The 21,616-nt window shown below is 44.7% G+C and overlaps 1 protein-coding gene across 2 annotated transcripts in view; it reads right to left on the minus strand.

The window, feature by feature from the left end:
• Nucleotides 1-21,616, minus strand: part of MLXIPL (MLX interacting protein like) — a 142,438-nt gene that overhangs the window by 11,660 nt on the left and 109,162 nt on the right. For both annotated transcript variants that reach the window (XR_013223730.1, XM_077294520.1), the window contains exons 8-13: nt 12,143-12,279; nt 11,372-11,849; nt 7,573-7,634; nt 4,132-4,360; nt 2,476-2,552; nt 2,275-2,394 (exon numbers count right to left, since the gene is read on the minus strand). Coding sequence is in view for 1 of the 2 variants with exons in the window: in XM_077294520.1 (XP_077150635.1) it covers nt 2,275-2,394; nt 2,476-2,552; nt 4,132-4,360; nt 7,573-7,634; nt 11,372-11,849; nt 12,143-12,279 (1,103 nt within the window). In the remaining variant the exon portion in view is untranslated. The remainder of the gene's footprint in view (nt 1-2,274; nt 2,395-2,475; nt 2,553-4,131; nt 4,361-7,572; nt 7,635-11,371; nt 11,850-12,142; nt 12,280-21,616) is intronic.

Here is a 21,616-nt window from a genome sequence, read left to right on the forward strand (position 1 = left end):
CACCAAAAGTTAAACAATTAAAAGCATTTCAGTCTGGTAACAAGGGTAAAATAGCTTTATAACTATATTTTTTCTTTTTCAGAAATTGTCACGTTTATTATGTCTAAAACTCAACCCGACAGCCCTGTTTAAGTGCTGCTACCAAGCCCCAGCCTGTAGAAGGTATATCAACTGTTCCCTTATAGTCACTCAATATTAGCGACTTATGAGACAGCTGAAAAGAGTCGATCAGGATATAAATTATGAGACGAATGTGGCACTTATTTCATATGCAAATGAGTAGGCTTCGGTGCACCCTTGGTGTGGCCAAGAGATTGGTGCACGGTTATATCTCCTCATTTACATATTGGGGCTTTCTTCCTTCTCTGATTGACAGTCTCGAGGGCAAGCATTGTCTGAATGCTGCCAGCAAGTGAGCGGTCACTTGCGCATGCAGCGGTTGGACGCATTCTCCTCTCTGTCTCCTTCCCTCTGACGCCACTCGCTACATTTCCAGGTATATTAGTGCAGCGAGCAGAGTTAGAAAAGGAGGAGACAAAGGACAATGCAGGAGACACTGCGAGTACGGCCGCACACACGCTGGCAATACTCACACACTGCTCGCTCTGGAGACGGTCAATCAGAAGAGGAGGATGGTGCAAACATTCAAAAGAGGAGACGTAATGGTGCACCAATCTCTTGGCCACACCAAGGGTGCACCGAAGCCTCCTCATCTGCATATGAATTCAAACTTATTTTCTCAGGCTAAGTACCAGTAAGTGGTACAGTGCTAGTTATCGTTATATGTCACCTACAACACTATATAGCCCATTTAAAATGGATTTCTGGGGAGACGGATTTCCTTTAAAGAATTTCCCAACCATAAAATATTGACAGGGATTTCCATAGTGAGACCTCCGGCAATCAGCTGGTAAGGCTCGCTCACAAGAGAGATGAGAATCGGACCGGTGATGGTAATGTCACTCGGCCCAAACTCTAATCAGAGATTGCTCTGTCATTTTACTGTGATCCGTTTCTCTCGGATGAGACAATCATATCACAGGTACGGATGAGATGGAAAACTTAATTTTTCCATCTTCCCACGGTCTGAGTCTGCGGATGTCGGACTGTTTGCTGTTTCACATGCACCCATAGACTTGAATGGGTGCGCCTGATCATGGCGAATCGGCATAAGAAAAAAAATCACAGATCTGCACTACCCCATAGTATAACATTGGTCTGATATGTTATATGCTTGTGTGAGCGAGCCCTAAGTGTGATGGAAGCTGGCAGAAAGTGTTCCATTTCCCTACAGCACCTCCACAGGCGAGAAGAAGCATTGCACAGCACTTATTGACTGGGCTGTTCTTACAATGCCTGGACATGAAGTGTCCCCTGAAGCAAACACATTAGAGCCACAGGAAGCCATAATGGTGTTTTTGTTGCAGTGTGTTTTTAGCAGTTTTTATGATCCCGGATATTACTTCATACTTTATAGTCCATAATGTAATGCACTACAGGCAGCTTTTTACTTTGAGGTGTTTTTAGTAATTTTGCTCCTGGTATGGAATTTTTTTTTCTGACGTTTTTACAATCTGTTTCTCCATAGTAATTAACAGGAACATTTGGTAATTCCTTTTTTCAACTTTCCCAGAAAATGACATTTAACTGTTTGTTGTCACTATTGGCATTTTTGCAAACATGACAACAGAAAGTGGTATCATACTGGCTGTCACTTTGTATTACTTTGTTTGGAAATATTGTTTTTGATTTAGTGAGAAATACAGCTATATCTACAGTTGACAGTCTTGCAAAAACTATTATTTTTAAAATATTTTCTAAAAGTAAAAACAGTAAAAAGTAATAACCGAACTTCAGCTGCTGCACTAACGTCTTATTTACTTATGTATGAATAATTTTACTTATTGGGTAGATATTAGTGATGAGCGAACTTGCTCGGATAAGGTGTTATCTCAGCATGCTCGGGTGCTAATCAAGTGTCTTTGGCGTGCTCGAATAATGTCTCGTGGCTGTTAGGTAATCCCTGCATGTGTTGCAGCTGTCTAACAGCTGCGAGATAAGCATCTGCGGGGTCTCGAACATACTATGCGAACGTGCCAAAAACACTCAGCTAGCATAGGAGCATGCTCAGATAACACCTTATCCCAACCCGCTAGCTCATCACTACTAAATATAATCTTTGATTGTCTGCAGGTTCTTTTCTAGAAGCTGACAATCACTAGATGCGGGTAAGTAGTGATGACATTTATGTGCATTGATAGACTCGTGTGATACCTTGTTGTTGTGCTGTACATGTAGATTCGTCACCAGGTTCTGCAGGGTGTCAAAGCCCAGTTTAATGTTACAACGACGTTTCTGCTCAGCTGAGATATGGGTTATACGTCGGCTTTCCACCTGAGACACACGGAAATAACATATACATTGGTAGGCTAATATTTTATAAACGACACCTAAATAAATATTATACATACTTGCCTTCTTAGTCTCAGGTCTGTTCCAAGAGTTAGCAGTCTGTGCACAAGGTATAGTCAGCAAATCTTTGCGGTCATCTCCTAAAATGCCGAATTGTTAAAGGAAGGTGAAATACAACCTTTAATATAGGTGCAACAACCTTTAACCATAGATGCGGATGTCTATCACCTATCACATGGATTAGATAGATATGACAAGTGAACAGTAATTCTTTTAGGAAATATATTTATTTTGGGGGAGTAAAATAGGAAAAAAAAATGTATTTAAAGGGAACCTGTCACCTGAATTTGGCGGGTCCTTTTTTGGGTCATATAGGCGGTGTTTTCGGGTCTTTTATTAACCCCTTTTTTTCCCGCTGGCCGCACGCTGGTCGCGAAATTGACTTGACGTTGATTCGCTTTCCTCCCTAGTTAACGCGTGCGCAAAGCAATCTTGCCTTACGCACACGCAGTATGCTTTGCCCAACTGCGGGCAAAGCCGAAAACCATTAGTGCGCATGCGCCGGCGCACTATGTCCCGGAAGTATTTCGCTGAGCGGAGTCCTCCTTCCTATTGAATACCCTGCGGTGGGTTTCAGGAAAATGGCCGCTGGAGGCAGCACATGCGCAGACACTGAGATCTCAGGAGACGAGATCTCTAACCACTATCATGAGAGCCCAGGGCCAACAACTTTGCACCACCGGGACACCCACTCATCTCAACCCATCGCCCACAGAAGCGCCCTACTCCTGAGGCCGATGTCTGCTTCCTGAAGCAGCGGCCTAGCCTCCTGGGACCCCACTTCACAGTAGCCCCCCAGTAAGATACCTTCACATTATAAGACGCACCCGTATTTTCCTTCTTAATTTTTTGGGGAAAAAAAGTGCATATTATAATCTGAAAAATACGGTAGTTAAAATTAGTGGTTTCTGTGATTCATTGGTGGCATATGGGGGCTAGAAGACCAAACGTACGTTTTTGGCCTGTAAATGTGGAGTTCCTCTACAGCTGTTTGAGTCCAACATGGGCAATGTGGTGATGAAGCCAGAACGTACAGTCGACTTCATTATGCATTCTCAGGGATGGAGAACATTGTGTGCATGACCGATATTGGCTGGCGGTAATAACGCTCTTATAAATCACAGGACCTGGGACCTGCACTGATCAGCAGGACAAGGCACTTTTTATCCCTGTTAGAATGGAGCAGCTGTGGGCGTGCTTGACCTCCGCTCTATTCACTCTCTCAGAAACAGCTGGGCGCCGAGTTCAGCAGCCCTGTAGGGAATGGATGGAGCAGCGGTCGGGCATGCACATTGCCACTACTTTCTGACTGAGATAAAAGTTCACAATTCTACTGATCGGTGAAGGTCGCACCCCACCATCCAATAAGTTATCACCTACGCTGAGGATCTTCGCTGGAGAATCCCTTTAAATAATAAGCAGAAAATACTCAGCTCACTGCAAGGGATTTAGAGCTCTGTATAAGAAAAATGGAAACTCTGACTGCTATCACGATATAGTTAGATATTTATCAGAACAGAATTTTGGACCAAAAACAACGTGGTGATGAAGGTGGAGATTCAGTATACTATGGAATACTATACAATTATAGAAAGGACAATAATATGATAATAATACAGAATTGGAGAAAGACTGTAAGGATGATGACCATGTACTCACCACAGGTGGTTGTTGGCGACAGTCTTTCAGGTTTAGGTAGTAGGGGAGAACATGTCAAGTTTGTGGTTCCAGAGACTGTTTTGTTGCTTGAGGAACATAAAACAGGACTAAGATATATTGCTGGAGGAGGAGCGAAATTCAGAGGGCCTCTCGTGGAAGATGAAGGTAAAGGTGAAACCACGTGCACAGCAATACCAGGAAAAGACATCCCATCAGACCGGTCACCTGTCTGGGAGGGAATACAACATTATAAGCCTTTTACCAACATTCCTATGTGATCAGCGAGATTTCTACTGGAAATTATAACCCTGATTCTACTATCCACCTATTTAACTGAAAAAATATTTTCTCAAACCAATCACCTATCCATGGTCTTTTTTATTGGTTCTATGAGTGCTTCACAAAAATTAGAATATCATCAAAAAGTTACATTATTTCAGTTCTTCAATACAAAAAGTGAAACTCATATATTATATAGAGTTATTACAGACAGAGTGATCTATTTCAAGTGTTTAGTTCTGTTAATGTTGAGGATTATGGCTTACAGCCAATGAAAACCCAAAAGTCATTATCTCAATAAATTAGAACACTAATTAACACCAGCTTGAAAAATGATTTTAAAATCTGAAATGTTGGACTACTGAAATGTATGTTCAGTAAATGCACTCAATATTTGGTTGGGGCTCCTTTTGAATCAAATACTGCATCAATGCATCGTGGCGTGGAGGTGATCTGCCTGTGGCACTGCTGAGGTGTTATGGAAGCCCAGGTTGCTTTGATAGCGGCCTTCAGCTCATCTGCATTGTTGGGTCTGGTGTCCCTCATCTTCCTCTTGACAATACCCCATAGATTCTCTATGAGGTTAAGATCAGGCGAGTTTACTGGCCAATCAAGCACAGTGATGCTGTTGTTTGTAAACCAGGTATTGGTACTTTTGGCAGTGTGGACAGGTGCCAAGTCCTGCTGGCGAATTAAATTTCCATCTCCAAAAAGCTTTTCGGCAGAGGGAAGCATGAAGTGCTCTAAAATTCCCTGGTAGACGGCTGCGCTGACTTTGGTCTTGATAAAACACAGTGGACCTACACCAGCAGATGACATGGCTCCCCAAACCATCACTGATTGTGGAAACTTCACACTAGACCTCCAGCAGCTTGGATTGTGGCCTCTCCACTCTTCCTCCAGACTCTGGGACCTTGATTTCCAAATTAATGTAAAATATACTTTCATGTGAAAACACCTTGACCACTGATCAACAGTCCAGTTCTCTTTCTCCTTGTTGGTCCATATTGAGTGTGATACACACCATGTCACCAAACAGCACAGTGAGTATCTGTAGCCCTATATACAGGCCCATTCACTGATTCCAAGATTGTAGACACCTGTGATGCTAGTTAGTGGACACACCTTGATTTCACATGTCCCTTTTGTCACATTATTTTCAGGGGTACCATCATTTCTGTCCAGGCCTATTTCATGAGTTTTATTTTTTTTTTATTCTGTGGAAGCATGGCTAAAAATCAATGTCTGACTTTCATTTGTTCATTTTCATAGATCGTTTTTTTTATTATTACTTTTGTCAGATTCAAGTTATTTCTGTGACCATTGTGGGTTTTCTGTCATTAAAAGGGGTAACAACAATTTTGACCACGTGTGTATACTCACCTAATGCCTAATTCCACTGTGCTGGACCGCAGTGACCTCACCACTAACTTTTTCCCACGGTGCTGAGGTCACCGCAGTTCTGCCCGGCTGGGAACTCAGCCTCACTGACCGGCGGTAACCATGATTATGTCGCTGCTGGTCAATGACGCTGCACGTGCAGCAGCTCATTCCTCAGTGGTTCTCAGCCTGGATGGTCGCATCTTGTCACTGTCCAGGTTGAAAACTGTTTATCCCCAAGACATGGATTGGGACGTGAGACATAACGAAAGAAGTGAGGGATATTGTTGTTTTTTTTTATTTTTGTTTTATTACAGGAGACGAGGGATTCAGTGGAATAAAGCGTTAGGTGAGTATAACTGTGTTTGTTATTTTTAAATAAAAATGGAAAAGTGTGTTTTATTTCATTTCTAACAAAAGACTTTATTCTGGCTGTTTCTTTATTTACCATGCAACTATAGGATTAGTAATAGATAAGTGTCTCATAGACGCCTCTCCATTACTAAGCCGTGGTCTTGATGTCACCTGACAATACAAAGGTGACATCAACCCCACAAATATGAACCCCACTTGCCACCGCTACAGAGCAAGTGGGAAGATCTGGGCAAAGCACCAGAATTGGCTCATTAGATGCACCTTTCCTGGGCAGCTGCAGGCTATTTTTAGGTTGTGGGGCCAATATCCATGGCCCCTTACCAGCCTGAGAATAGCAGCCCCCAGGCTGTCAGCTTTAGCAAGGATGGTTGTCAAAAATGAGGGAACCCCCATGCCATTTTTTTAATTATTTAATTAAATAATTTAAAAAAACAGCGCGGGGAGACCTCTATACTTGATAACCAACCTTTCTAATGCTGACAGCTGAGGGTTACAGCCCCCAGGTGTGAGTTTTGCCTGGCTACTTATAGAAAATACAGGGGAACCCATGCCATTTTTACATTTATTTATAGCACAGGCGACGGGTGATGAATACTCCCAACATCCGCTCCTGCTGTCACTGTTATTAGCAGCACAGGTGTAGGCTGATGGGAGTAATAGTCTCATCATCCACCGCCTGCTCTCACTGTTATCACTTGAATGTAAATCTCATCATTCCTCCCTGATTGCACTGATCACTAACAGAGCAGAGGAGAATGATGAGAGCCGTCTTCAGCACCTGGCGCCTGGGAACAGCGCTTACTGTACCGCTGCTTCCCAGACGCGGGGACGTGTCACACGGATGACATTCCAGTGTGTCATCCTTCTGCACGTGTGGGGGCGCTTTGCAGCCCGTGCTGCTGGTACAAAAACAGACATGTCTACGTGTGGGTTACAGGGACACACGGTCTGTGGAAACACACATGTGCACAGCAACGTAGATTTCAATGTGTCTATGTGTGTCAGTGTCTCCGGTACATGTGATAACTGTCACCACACGTACCTGAGACATGGATGTGTGAAAGAGCCCTAAAAGGGAGCAAAAGGAAGCTCGGCAGTTAGAGGTCATTATACAGTCATGTCTCATAGTGAAGTGGAGCTTGCACATGAATATAAAAAAATGACATACCGTACGTTAAAGTGAACCCGTCACCAGATTTCCCAATACAAACTGTTTATACAATTAATTAGAACTTTTAGACCTGAAAAGGTTGGTGTACTTTCTTTGAAAATCCAGGTATTAAAATGAGCATCTAGTGAGAGATCGAGGTCTTTGATTTTTGTAGTACATTTAAACTGTGAAACTACAGTATGCTAAATGCATAATTAGATTTTAGTAAGGTGCTTAACATTCAACGACACAATTACCGTTTTATTGAGTCCATTAGGTCCACATGATTGCATATTTGAAGAAGAGTCTGGGTTAGGTACTGAAAAAAAAAATTCTGTGAAACACTAATTTATTTCCAGACAGGCACGTGACATGTTTAGAAAGTTTAATTTGTAGGATATGTGACAAAAAAGCTGCACTATCTATAAATTGCAGAAAATAAAAAGGCCCATATTTCTGGAACCGTATGGCGAGTTAAAAAAAAAAAAAACTTTGATCAAAATTTTTATCCTCTTAATAAATTGCAGCCATCATATTATATATCACTGTGTACTTACAATTGCTCATTTTGCCTTTCTGCTCAGATAATTCTTCTTTTTCCTTTAGGTCTATGGCATCACGTGATTGATAACTGACTGGCTGAATCTTTCTAAACTCTATAGGAACAGGAAGTCAACTTTTCCTGTATGAGTCATAAGTCACTGGAAAAGTCCCTGGCAGGGAGAGGAAGGAACAGCTGGGTCAGGAGTTGAAGAGGGGAATGATTTTTCTAGGGACAAGATACTTTCTGTTTCTACATAGAGCAGAGACAAGAGAAGAATTATCTGCATAGAAAGGCAAAATGAGCAGTTGTAAGTACACAGTGCTGTATAATATAATGAATGCAATATATTCAGATGAGAAAAACTTTGATGGGACTGCTTCTTTAAAAAAAACCAAAAAACATTACCCAGTGTTCCTTTTATGTTTGTATACTCTTTTTGCAGCGGTTTGGTGCCGTATATACAAGGACTGCTGCAGTCTAGTCTAAGATATGAGGCCGGTGTATGTACAGCACAGTATTGCTGCAAAAAAGGTAATATAAGACGAACAAAGACCACCAGCTTCATTCAGATTTTTTTTTTTTATGTACAGTAGTGTTCAAAGTAATAGCAGTGTGTTCAAGAACATGAGTTAGTCACAAAATCTTGATACTAGTTTTTATTTCCATGTATTGGAAACATTGCACACTGTTTTCTAATTCAAAAACATGAAGAGAAATGTACAGTATATACTTTTTAACTACTTTACAAAAAAACAAAAATGAACATTGGGCTCTTCTAAAAAATAGCAGTGTCAGCATTTGTCTTTACATCTACTTTATAATTGTCCAAGGGTCACTTCCGTCTTTCTGTCTGTCTTTCTGTCTGTCTGTAATGGAAATCCCAAGTCGCTGATTGGTCACGGCAAAACCGCGACGACCAATCAGCGACGGGCAACGACCGGCGGCAAAATGGCCGCTCCTTACTACCCGCAGTCAGTGCCCGGCGCCCGCTCCATAATCCCCTCCAGTCACCGCTCACACAGGGTTAATGGCAGCATTAACGGACCGCGTTATGCCGCGGTGTAACGCACTCCGTTAACGCTGCTATTAACCCTGTGTGACCAACTTTTTACTATTGATGCTGCCTATGCAGCATCAATAGTAAAAAGATCTAATGTTAAAAATAATTAAAAAAAATAAAAAATAGTTATATACTCACCTTCCGTCGGCCCCTCGGATCCAGAACAGGACTTTCCCGCTCCTCGCGCCGTTCCGGTGACCACTCCATGCATTGCGATCTCGCGAGATGATGACGTAGCGGTCTCGCAAGACCACTACGTCATCATCTCGCGAGACTGCAATGCACTCTTGGGACCGGAGCGTCGCGAGGAGCATCGGTAAACGCTTCGCCTGGATCCGAGAGCCAACGGAAGGTGAGTATATAACTATTTTTTATTTTAATGCTTTTTTTTTTTTTTTTAACAGTGATATGATGCCCACATTGCTATATACTACGTGGGCTGTGCAATATACTACGTGGGCTGTGCTATATACTACGTGGCTGTGTTATACACTACATGGGCTGTTATATACTACGTTGGCTGTGCTATATACTACGTGGGTTGTGCTATACACTACGTGGGCTGTGTTATACACTACGTGGGCTGTGTTATATGCTGCGTGCGTGGGCTGTTATATACTCCGTGAGCTGTGTTATATGCTATGTGGGCTGTTATACACTCCATGGGCTGTGCTATATACTCTGTGGGCTGTGTTATATACTACGTGGCTGTGCTATATACTCTGTGGGCTGTGCTATATACTCCGTGGGCTGTGCTATATACTACGTGGCTGTGCTATATACTACGTGGGCTTTTATGTACTACGTGGCTGTGCTATATACTACGTGGCCGGCCACGAACAATCAGCGACAGGCGCAGTCCAGCCGCGAATTGGCGCAGGATTTGAACCACGCTTCAAATCCTGTGTATTCAATGTATTATTCTAAAATCTTCATAAATAAACTACATACATATTCTAGAATACCCGATGCATTAGAATCGGGCTACCATCTAGTACTTACAATATGTCCTATTTTATGACTATTTAGCATTCCTGTGAATCACTAAGGCTAGTTTCACATTTGCGTCTATGTGCGCAGCGTATCATCCGCAACCGCAAATGCATGCAAAAACGCATGCAAACACATACTAACGCAGCGTTTTTTATCCGCATCAGCTTACGCATGACGGCAAAAAAACGCAGCGTGTCCATGAGTTTTTTGCCTGCATTTGCATGCGCATGTGTTCAATATTTTCAGGAGGGCGTGTCTCAATCGGTTCCTGGACATGCGCAGCCTGACGTACGCAAGCACATCGAATGCATGCGTATGCAAGGACATGCGTACGCATGAGTTCCCATAGACAGTAATGCGGTTTTTTTTAACGCACTCATCCGCATGCCTGCGCATAATTGATGAATTTTTGAAGCTTCCAAAAATGCAACATGTTGCGTTTGCTGGACCACGCCGCACACCGAGAAACGACGCATGCGTACACCATGTTAAAGATATGTACGCAGGACGCATGCGGATGAAACGCTGCATACACAGACGCAAATGTGAAACCAGCCTAACCTAATACTTAGTTGAATTTCAACAGTTTTTTAGAACTGCTTCACATCTATGTTGCATAGAGTCAACCAACTTCTGGCCCCTGTCAACTTATTCCAGCCCAGGATGCTTGGACTACATCCCATAATTTTTTGGTATTTGTTGGCTTTGTCTCAGAAACGGCATTTTTAATATCACCCCACAAGTGTTCTATCGGATTAAGATCCAGGGATTGGGCTGGCCACTCCATAACCTCAATTTTGTTGGACTGCAACCAAGATTTTTCTCGTTTACTGGTGTGTTTAGGGTTGTTGTCTTGTTGAAAGACCCATTTCAAGGGCATATCCTCTTCAGCATAAGGCAACGTGACCTCTACAGGCATTTTAATATATGCAAACTGGTCCATGATCCCTGGTATGCGGTAAGTAGGTCCGGCACCATAGTAAGAGTAAACATGCCGATATCATGATGCCGCCACCACCATGCTTCACTGTCTTCAGAGTGTACTCTGGCTACTTCTGCGTTTCCATGCGGTCGCCGCACACGTCAAATCGCCGCATGCGGACGCATCCGCATACAAAGCATGTCCCTGCATACCCAATGTTAAAGATAGGTAAGCAGGGAAACGCAGGACGCATACAGAAGTAGGCGGAGCCTAGGCGGAGCTTCAGGGAGGAAGTACGCTGCCATTCGCAGCCCTCCTGAACGCAAATGTGAACCTAGCCTAATATGGTCATGGGCATGGTCAGACATTGATTCAGAAAGTAGTTATTCCCAGTCGCTGACAATAACAAGTTAATTTTCTTCCTTCTGGGAGAAAGCCAATTTACACGTTTTTGGTGGGTTAACCATTGACTGACTAGTCTTATTCCTGGATAACCTACAGGAAGCATTTACCAAATGGTATGTTAGCTGTCCTTACCTGAAATCTGCTGTTGACTGACACTGGAGAGAGATCTTACTGTTGTCTCCATAGATGGTCTTCTGGGTTTGGCAGGTGCAATTCGAGTATTAGTTTTGGGCATTGGAAAGACATGGGGAGCTTCAATATGTGGTGATGATTCTGTGTAGAGAGGGTAGACATCTCCATGGGTGGAGGGAGGGAGAGCGCGATTTAAGACTGTGGAATCAGTGGCCACGGAGTTATAGGGGTGTTTGGGGCCGGATACTGGTGGGAACATCAGGTCTTGATCCTGAACTGGAAGATTTGAAGAGATGCAATGGATGGGTAAAGCTGGGGCAGAAGGAAAGGATTCAGTGGGGTATCTGTCACTGGATTCTGGGTAGTGGCACAGTGGTTTGGTGTCAATGTTCGTAGGGGTACACGGCATTGCGGCAGCACCATATCCTGATGAAGTAGGAAAGCAGGAATCGGACCGGGAGATATAAGAGCTGTGGAGCTGATAAAATAAAGTGGTTGACTATACACATCAACAAAAGGACAATAAACAGGTAAAGTTATATTTAATCACACAATAAGAAAAAAAAGACTATCAAAATGGGAAAGAGAAGTGAGTCGGAGGAAGGAATCAGAGAAATATTACAATTAGTGTAAGAGGAACTGGAAAGGGTAATAGGAAAAAAATAGAACATACCATCTGAACCAGACAAAACAACAGTAAAAAAAAAAAAACCCACATGAAGAAAAGTTCTCGCATGCACAGCAGTTAAGCTAAAACAGATATCTGCCAACCTGTGGTATTCTTGGGCAAGCAATGGTAGGGTGTGGTTGGCTGCTGGTTCCATCATTATATGTTGGGTAGCCATGACCTTCTTGAAAACAAAGAGGAGGTTGTTGCGAATGAAGAGACCGAGGACCACCGAAAAAATCTTGAAACATAAATAGAAAATGGGAGTAATTTCTATAAAAAGATCATAAAGCAAATAAAGTTCCCGTGAGAAAGCATAGGATATATTTCATATACAAGAGCACAACATTGGGAAGAAGCATGGAAATCTACATTGGGTCTAGACTTGTAAGGGACATCGTATGCAATCTGTTCCTGGACCCTTGGAGTGCGGGGGCCCAGAATATAGTTGGCTGTATCCTTTATAAGAATGGCTTATTTCACTGTTGGATGATTAGCCCAAGGTTTACAAAAGGAAATGGAGAACACCGGTATAAAGTACTCTATGGCTGGGGAGCCCCATTTCATGCTTCACTACTAGTCCCCCTCACCCCTATGTACTACCCTAATAATCTCTGCTCTAGCTCATTCTTACAAATATAATGATTGTATTTATATAGCGCTAACATATTTTACTGTACTTTATAATTCAGAGGGGACGTGTACAAACAGTATCAGATATTACAGAGTATCATATAATTCACAATTAGGAGGAATGAGGGCCGTGCAAGCTTATAATCTACAAGAGAGACACAAAAGGTATAAAGTGTTTGTAGCGTATGGTCAGCCATCACTATAATAAATAAGGGAAATAAAGTAAAGCTGCATGAACTGGTCACCAACCACTCTCTGTATAAATCCAGGTACAAAGTGCTACTGAGTACACGGAGGGTACAGGAACAGATGATAAGGTCAGATTGTGAGAAAAATTTCGGATTAGAGAACAGAGAGTAGTTAGTTTGGTTTTGTGAACTTACAAGCCCGTCTAAAGAGATGTGTTTTTAGGGCATGCTTAAAGGAAACCTGTCAGCAGGATTGTGCACAGTAACCTACAGACACTGTCAGGTCGGCGCCGTTATACTGAATAAAATGATACCTTGGGTGATGAAATCCGTCTTGTGGTTGTTTCTTAGGCTGCTTTCACACTAGCGTCGGTATGGGCCCGTCGCAGTGCGTCGGACCGACGTACCGACGCATGCTGTGAAAAAAAATGCCCGACATGGGCAGCGAAAGCAGTCTTACGACGCTTCCGCTGCCCCATTGCAAGGTTCGGGGAGGAGGGGGCGGAGTTTCGGCGGCGTATGCGCGGTCGAAAATGGCAGACTCGACGCACAAAAAAACGTTACATGTAACTTTTTTTGTGCCGGCGGTGCGCCAAAACATGACGCAACCGTCGCACGACGTGTGGCAATACATCGGTAATGTAAGTCTATGGGGAAAAAAACCGCATCCTGCACACTACTTTGCAGGATGCGTTTTTTCTCCTGAACGACGCATTGCAACGTATTGCAAACGACACTAGTGTGAAAGTAGCCTTAATCTTTATTTTTAGTTTTGTGTTGATGATATTCTCGTACCCTAAGGCGGGGCTGTGGTATGTGGTGCTCTGATTAGGTATTCATAATGCAGCCTGCTGACAGGCCACTGATCCCTCACTGACCCGCCCCGTAGTTTGCATAATGAATACTTGTGCATACTGAATTTAAAAAATGCGCTGCAGCATAATCGCATGGTTACTGTGAACTAATTCCCTTTTGCAGATTTACTTGAGCGAGGTAAAAAAAAAAAAGTCACTTTGAAAATGGCGCCACCGCGCCTGCGCAGTAGCAGCTATCCGTTTGTATAGAGATCTCATAGGGGCTATTGCGCAGGTCCCGGCGGTGCCATCTTGCTGGAGAAGAAAAAAAACCTCCTCCACCAAGATGGCGCCGTCCGCACATGAGCAATAGCAGCTGTCAACGATCTCCTAGAGCAGCTACTGCGCAAGCAAGATGGCGCCGCCAGCACCTGTGCAATAGCAGCTATCAGAGCTCTATACAAACCGATAGCTGCTACTGTGCAGGCGCGGCGGGCGCCATTTTCAAAATGACTTTTTTTTTTTTACCTCGCTCAAATAAATCTGCAAAAGGGAATAAGTTCACAGTAACCATGCGATTATGCTGCAGCGCAGGGGCCACCAACCCCGCCTTAGGACACAAGCATATCATTAACACAAAACTTAAAATAAGGATTAAGAAACAGCCACAAGACGGATTTCATCAACCAACGTAATAGTTGTAATAGTCAAGATAAGATTGAATTATGGAAATGCTTTTGAGGTGCAGGTGATATGAACAAGCAAGTGATTGGATAGAGGGAGTTAAGTAGTTAAGTAAAGATCTGAGTCAAAAATAACCTCAATACAGCGAGCGTGCTGCTTGGGAGTTATGTTACAACCACACATGGGAATGGAAAAATTAGGTTTATCTCAGGTAGCACAGTTTTGGAAAGATTCAGATTCAGATATATAGAAGACATAAGGGTACCGTCTCACAGTGGCACTTTGATCGCTACGACGGCACGATCCGTGACGTTCCAGCGATATCCATACGATATCGCTGTCTGACACGCAGCAGCGATCAGGGACCCCGCTGAGAATCGTACGTCGTAGCAGATCGTTTGGAACTTTATTTCGTCGCTGGATCTCCCGCTGTCATCGTTGGATCGGTGTGCGTTCGCTTGTAACCAGGGTAAGCATCGGGTTACTAAGCGCAGGGCCGCGCTTAGTAACCCGATGTTTACCCTGGTTACCATCGTAAATGTAAAAAAAACAAACAGTACATACTCACATTCCGGTGTCCGTCAGGTCCCTTGCCGTCTGCTTCCCGCACTGACTGATTGCCGGCCGGAAAGTGAAAGCAGAGCACAGCGGTTACGTCACCGCTGTGCTGTGCTTTCACTTTACGGCCGGCAGTCAGTCAGTGCGGGAAGTAGACGGCAAGCGACCTGACGGACACCGGAATGCAAGTATGTACTGTTTTGTTTTTTTTACATTTACGATGGTAACCAGGGTAAACATCGGGTTACTAAGCGCGGCCCTGCGCTTAGTAACCCGATGTTTACCCTGGTTACCCGGGGACCTCGGCATCGTTGGTCGCTGGAGAGCTGTCTGTGTGACAGCTCCCCAGCGACCACACAACGACTTACCAACGATCACGGCCAGGTCGTATCGCTGGTCGTGATCGTTGGTAAATCGTATAGTGTAACGGTACCCTTAGAGACAGCGACAAGATAATCATTGGTGTTTGGCTGTAGTGCAGGGCTGAGATCAAGAGATGTGCGTCATCAGCATAGAGACGGAAATGAAAGCCAAATCTACTGAAGATTTGTCCAAGAGTGGCTGTATAAAAAGAGAAAAGAGGAGGAGGTCTAGGACTGAACCCTGAAGATCCCGACGGTAAGGGGAAGAGGAGAGGAAGAGGAGCAAGCAAAATATACAGTGAAGGAGCAGTTAGAGAATTAGGAAGAAAGCCAAGACAGAGGTATCCTCAAGACCAATAGAACGGAGGATAGTGAGGAGGAGCTGGTGATCCACAGTGTCGAATGCTGCAGAGATCCTGGAGAATCGAAAGGGAGTAGTGACCATTAGATTTATCTGTGTAATCCACAAATAAGAAAGGATGAGGGCACTCACCAGTCTTCAAGAAATTCAAGCTTTTATTGGCAACATTTCCAGATAAAATTCATGGCCGGGAACAACGGAGCCTAAGCTCGTGTGAGCAGGGGAGAACAGGGACGACGGCCGTTTCACGCTGTGCTTGCACTTCTACGGGTCAATTAGTGCGAGGGCAAGACAGCGGAAATATAGTGCCGGCCAGGACACCTCCCTCCACCACCAAAACCCTCCCACCATCCTAAAACACACTTACTATAAAAAGCACAATTTAATACATCACACAATATGTGTTTACTTATAAACTACGAATAATGGCTGTAAATATAAACCAAATTAGTAATCTCGCACGCACAATACATGCATGTAATTATAAAGAGCGAAATAACATTCCCTAAATTACTTGTGTCACAAACGGCATCTTCTTATATATATTAAAGACTATCATCTAATTTCATCGCCACCCCAGTTAAGGTACCGTCACATTAAGCGACGCTGCAGCAATATAGACAACGATGCCGATCGCTGCAGCGTCGCTGTTTCGTCGCTGTTTGGTCGCTGGAGAGCTGTCACACAGACAGCTCTCCAGCGACCAACGATGCAGAAGTCCCCGGGTAACCAGGGTAAATATCGGGTTACTAAGCGCAGGGCCGCGCTTAGTAACCTGATGTTTACCCTGGTTACCAGTGTAAGTGCAAAAAAAAACAAACAGTACATACTTACATTTCGGTGCCTGTCGCGTCCCCCGGCGTCCGCTTCCCTGCACTGTGTAAGCGCCGGCCCTAAAGCACAGCGGTGACGTCACCGCTGTGCTCTGCTTTACGGCCGGCACTGACACATTCAGTGCAGGAAGCTCTGAGCAGCAGAAGAGACGCCGGGGGACGTGACAGACATCAGAAGGTGAGTATGTAGTGTTTTTTTTTTTACTTTTACAATGGTAACCAGGGTAAATATCGGGTTACTAAGCGCGGCCGATATTTACCCTGGTTACCATTGTAAAACATTGCTGGCATCGTTGCTTTTGCTGTCAAACACAACAATACACGCCGATCTGACGAGCAAATAAAGTTCTGGACTTTAAGATCCGACCAGCGATATCACAGCGGGATCCAGATCGCTGCTGCGTGTCAAACACAACGATATCGCTAGCCAGGACGCTGCAACGTCACGGATCGCTATCGTTATTGTTGGAAAGTTGGTCAGTGTGAAGGTACCTTTAGAGAAATATCGAAAGATCTACCCTATCATTAAAGCCCAAGGGTCCCATCGCATTACTGCGCATGATCCATCTCGCCTCGGCTCTAAGAAGCAAATTATCTAGATCGCCCCCTCTGGCTGGTAATCTGACCTTCTCGATCCCCGCAAAGGTAAGGCACTCTGCACTGCCCCCATGTCTCTCTCTTACGTGGGTAATCAGGCGCGGTACCCCCTTACCTGTTACCACCGACCTGCAATGCTCACGAAAACGGACATACATAGATCGTATAGTCTTCCCTATGTAGTAATATCTACAAGGACAAAAAACCACATAAACTACGTGGTCTGTCCTGCACGTTATAAAATCATTCACTACATGTTTCAATGCCCCTATATGAAGGGTCCGTTCCGTTACATGCTGCCTACACATAGAACAGTGTCCACACTTGAAATTGCCTTTCGGCACCACAGTACTTAGCCAATTCTGATTAGACTTAGTGATCCGGTTTTTTACTAATTTGTCTCTTAATCTGACACTTCTTTTGTTGGCTATCAAAGGACCTCTGGCTACAACACTTGCCAATTCCTTGTCCTGTCCCAAAATGTGCCAATTTCTCTTGATAGCCAACCTGATCTGTCGGTCCATATTACTATATGCAAAACAAAAAGTAAATCTTTTCCCCATATCGGCACTCTGAGCTGCTGACTCGTACTCACTGACCATCTTTCTTTCTCTTGTTACTCTCTCCTTTGCTGACAATAATAAATGTATCTGTTAGTCGATGGGCAGTTTTATGTAGAGTGTAAAGAGGGGAAACACACTTGTTAAGAATCAAGAAGGAAATTATCTGAGACATAGCGGTTATGCAAGACAAATATGAATATGGAGCGCCCCCGTGGGCAGTGGGGTACTCGGTACCGGGCCCTTTGGTTCTCAAGGGGGATGTCACGGTGGCTGACCCGGTCCGTGGCCCCCGGGACGTCCGCTGTAAAAGGGACAGGTCTTTAAAGGGATAGAGTTTGTGTTCGTGACGCCACCTGTGGTATTTGGTCAGGGTGACCGACGCTGCTTTAGGGGGTTCGCTGGGGTGATGTTATGGCAGCTAGATGGTATACCTTCCCACAGGTGAAGTGTATCCCCAGGGCTTCCCAGTGAGTAGATTGTGGATGGTGAGAGGCGCAGTGAAGAACGAGGACACAAGGTTGCAGTCTCTTTACCTTTTTACTGAAGGCTTCAGCATCCACAGTCCAGAGCACCAGATCACAGGGCAGGCAGAGTCCGGCCGGTTTGGAGGCAAATCCAGAGTCCCCTTATCCAGGTGGAAATCAGTAGCCTTCCTCTAGCGCCTGGGTGTTGAAGTACCTTATTGCTGAGCCTCTCATAAGGTCCTCACAACTGTTGTAGATGTTCTAGATGTTATGTCTCTCTCTGTCCCCCAGATAGATAAGACAAACCCGTATGACCGGTGGCTTGAGGCTTTTTACAGGGACTCTAGCATGCCCCAGCCTCTCGTGGGCGCCACCTTGCCTCCTGGATATGGGGCGGATCAGTAACGTGAAATTAGCTGTCCTTCCGGTCTCTGGAGCAAGGCATAAAGGACTGTTGCTCCCTCGGTTTCCCGGCTACCGCATCCTGTGCCTCAGAAGGAGGCAGCCTGTGCAGGGCAGAACTCCTTCTGGTTTCCACTCCTTTTGCTATGACTTCTTTCTCACTCTCTACAATACAGTTCTCTGTTCGTGTCCTTTCTTAAAAACTGCCGCACGTGGGGCAGGCGCAGCTCCGTGACCTTCTGTCTAGGCCTCTGACAGGATCCCAACCCTGTCAGGGACCAACTACCTGAGCCGAAGCTCAGCCAGCAACTGCCTAACTTCCTCTCCAGGCCACCAGTTTTACCTAAGTATGAAGAGTGCCCTAATAAATAGGAGCATAGCTCCCCCTGGTGGATTGGAGTATGAAATGTGTTTTATGTTTGTGGTACCTGGTAAAGAGATCTCTTTTATTGCCTCCAAACGTAACATCACTCCCCTCTAGAGGAGAATGATATTACTGCAACGACCAGGAACCTGGGGCACTGCACTCCCCCCCACTAAATCCAGTACTCCGGGACTGGGAAAAGAAAACAACAGTATATGAGCAAAAAGACATGCAATTTTTAAAATGCTATAAAACAAATTAATTTAACGGTTGCTTCCCTTGCAAAATAAAACATATTTACATTTTGGGATAGAACAATTTAGCAAACAGTATATTACTAACTATGAAACGCCATTACCTATACAGGTATACTATCTATTTAGTGCAAGTACCCTCTAATGGTATACTAACGTAGAACCTCAAAGTGCAAATCAACATTTTCCTTTATTCTTTCCTAAGTGCAAAACAATTATTCTCATCTAAGTGCAAAATTTTAACCAACCCCCTCGGGTTTACTTTATTCAAATGCAGAACAGTCTACCAACCCCCACGGGCTTACTGCATTTTTTTTTATTCAATTTATTCAAAATACATTACACTAGGCTATCGACTATGTAAACTTAATTCTATCTATCACATTAACTTTTTCAACTGCTACAGTCAACGTTCCCTTTAAGGGCTAACTCAAGTCTTTTCTGAGGTAGTGCAGAATATCAATACACAAGTCAATAATAACATTATAACAGCAGGAACGATGCGAGGGACCCGTTACGAACCCCCAACATTGGTCTTGGGTGGGCTACAAGACGTGTATCCTGACCCGGAATTCTGCCACACCAACGGGTTTTTCTTCAGGTCTGAAAAAAAACAAAACAATTCTCACAACAAGATTAACAGCAGTTTCTGTTGGAGGCAGGCTCTGTAAAAGCCTCCGTTGTAAAACCAGTAGAAAGCACCTTTAAGAAGGTGTAAACTATTTACAATGACAGTTTGTGAATCATTCACTGTCCATGATTCAAGTGTTCGTAAGGCAATGACGAACTTGTGCAAACCGATGCAAACTCCTGGGATCCTCCTGGAACTGGGGACCCCTTTAAGAAATAACCCTGGACGGGTTTATGAACTTGTGAACAGCAATAGACAATTCAAGAAATTTCAGCAATCGACAAACTTTTAACTATTTACAGTCAGCTTTCAACGTCTAATCGAACGGCTTCCAGGGCTTCACTTGGCACTGAATCCTTCCTGGCCTGGGAAGGGTTGGATCCAAGGTCACACCTGGTGCCAGGTAAACACCATTGGTTTGTCTTTCATGAATTGTTAAGTCTTGTGCAGCGATGGAAGTCTGCGTAGCTCGAGTATGGGCATTTGCTGCAGCAGAGGTGGCGGCTGCTGTCTCAGTGGTGGGTTTGTTTTCCTGGGCCCCAGGTGATGCTATGAGGGCTGCGCATCTCCTGACATCTCGAGCCCACCATCCGTTTCCCTTCCGGTGCCGAGTGTAGGTCACAGCATCCCCTGGATATAGGTCCGGGTGTTCTCCTCTAAGACAGGGTTCCACCTCGTCCCTGGCGACATGGACCCTCACCAGTAATCCAATCTCCTGGTTAAAGCCCTTTCCTTTCTGGAGATGGAAAAACACCACGACACCCCATTTCAGTGAAAGGCTGTCCTGTATTTCACCCCGGGCTCTTTGTTCTTCCTCCCTCCTCCACTGTGATATTAAATATCGTTGATATTCCCCCCAGGGGAGGACTCTAATATCGTGCCCCTTTAGTCCAAAGCCTGGAGGAGGGGATCAGGAGGCGGATCTCGGCTGTTGACGGACACGTCATCAAGGTACAGAGATATTTGGACTGGGCGGCCAATATTTTTCGCGCTCTCAGTCAGTTCACGCCCACGATGGCACGCCCTTCTTCTTCTTCTGCGCTCCTCGAGGCGCTGTAATGGCAGCAGTTTTGGCGGGAATTTTTGCGGTCTTTTGCAATACAGTCTTTCAGCACGAAACAGTTGAAGTACGATTCTGGCACAGTTCTTAGGCGCACATGACCCGATTTTCAGGCTTAAGTAGATCCTGTTCGTGACGCCAAGATTTTGGAGCGCCCCCGTGGGCAGTGGGGTACTCGGTACCGGGCCCTTCGGTTCTCAAGGGGGATGTCATGGTGGCTGACCCAGTCCGTGGCCCTCGGGACGTCCGTTGTAAAAGGGACAGGTCTTTAAAGGGATAGAGTTTGTGTTCGTGACGCCACCTGTGATATTTGGTCAGGGTGACCGACGCTGCTTTAGGGGGTCTGCTGGGGTGATGTTATGGCAGCTAGATGGTATACCTTCCCACAGGTGAAGTGTATCCCCAGGGCTTCCCAGTGAGTAGATTGTGGATGGTGAGAGGCGCAGTGAAGAATGAGGACACAAGGTTGCAGTCTCTTTACCTTTTTACTGAGGGCTTCAGCATCCACAGTCCAGAGCACCAGATCACAGGGCAGGCAGAGTCCGGCCGGTTTGGAGGCAAATCCAGTCCCCTTATCCAGGTGGAAATCAGTAGCCTTCCTCTAGCGCCTGGGTGTTGTAGTACCTTATTGCTGAGCCTCTCATAAGGTCCTCACAACTGTTGTAGATGTTCTAGATGTTATGTGTCTCTCTGTCCCCCAGATGGATAGGACAAACCCATATGACCGGTGGCTTGAGGCTTTTTACAGGGACTCTAGCGCACCCCGGCCTCTCGTGGGTACCACCTTGCCTCCTGGGTATGGGGCGGATCAGTAACGTGAAATTAGCTGT

Source organism: Ranitomeya variabilis, chromosome 3, assembly GCF_051348905.1.
Source record: "Ranitomeya variabilis isolate aRanVar5 chromosome 3, aRanVar5.hap1, whole genome shotgun sequence".
Taxonomy (NCBI): domain Eukaryota; kingdom Metazoa; phylum Chordata; class Amphibia; order Anura; family Dendrobatidae; genus Ranitomeya; species Ranitomeya variabilis.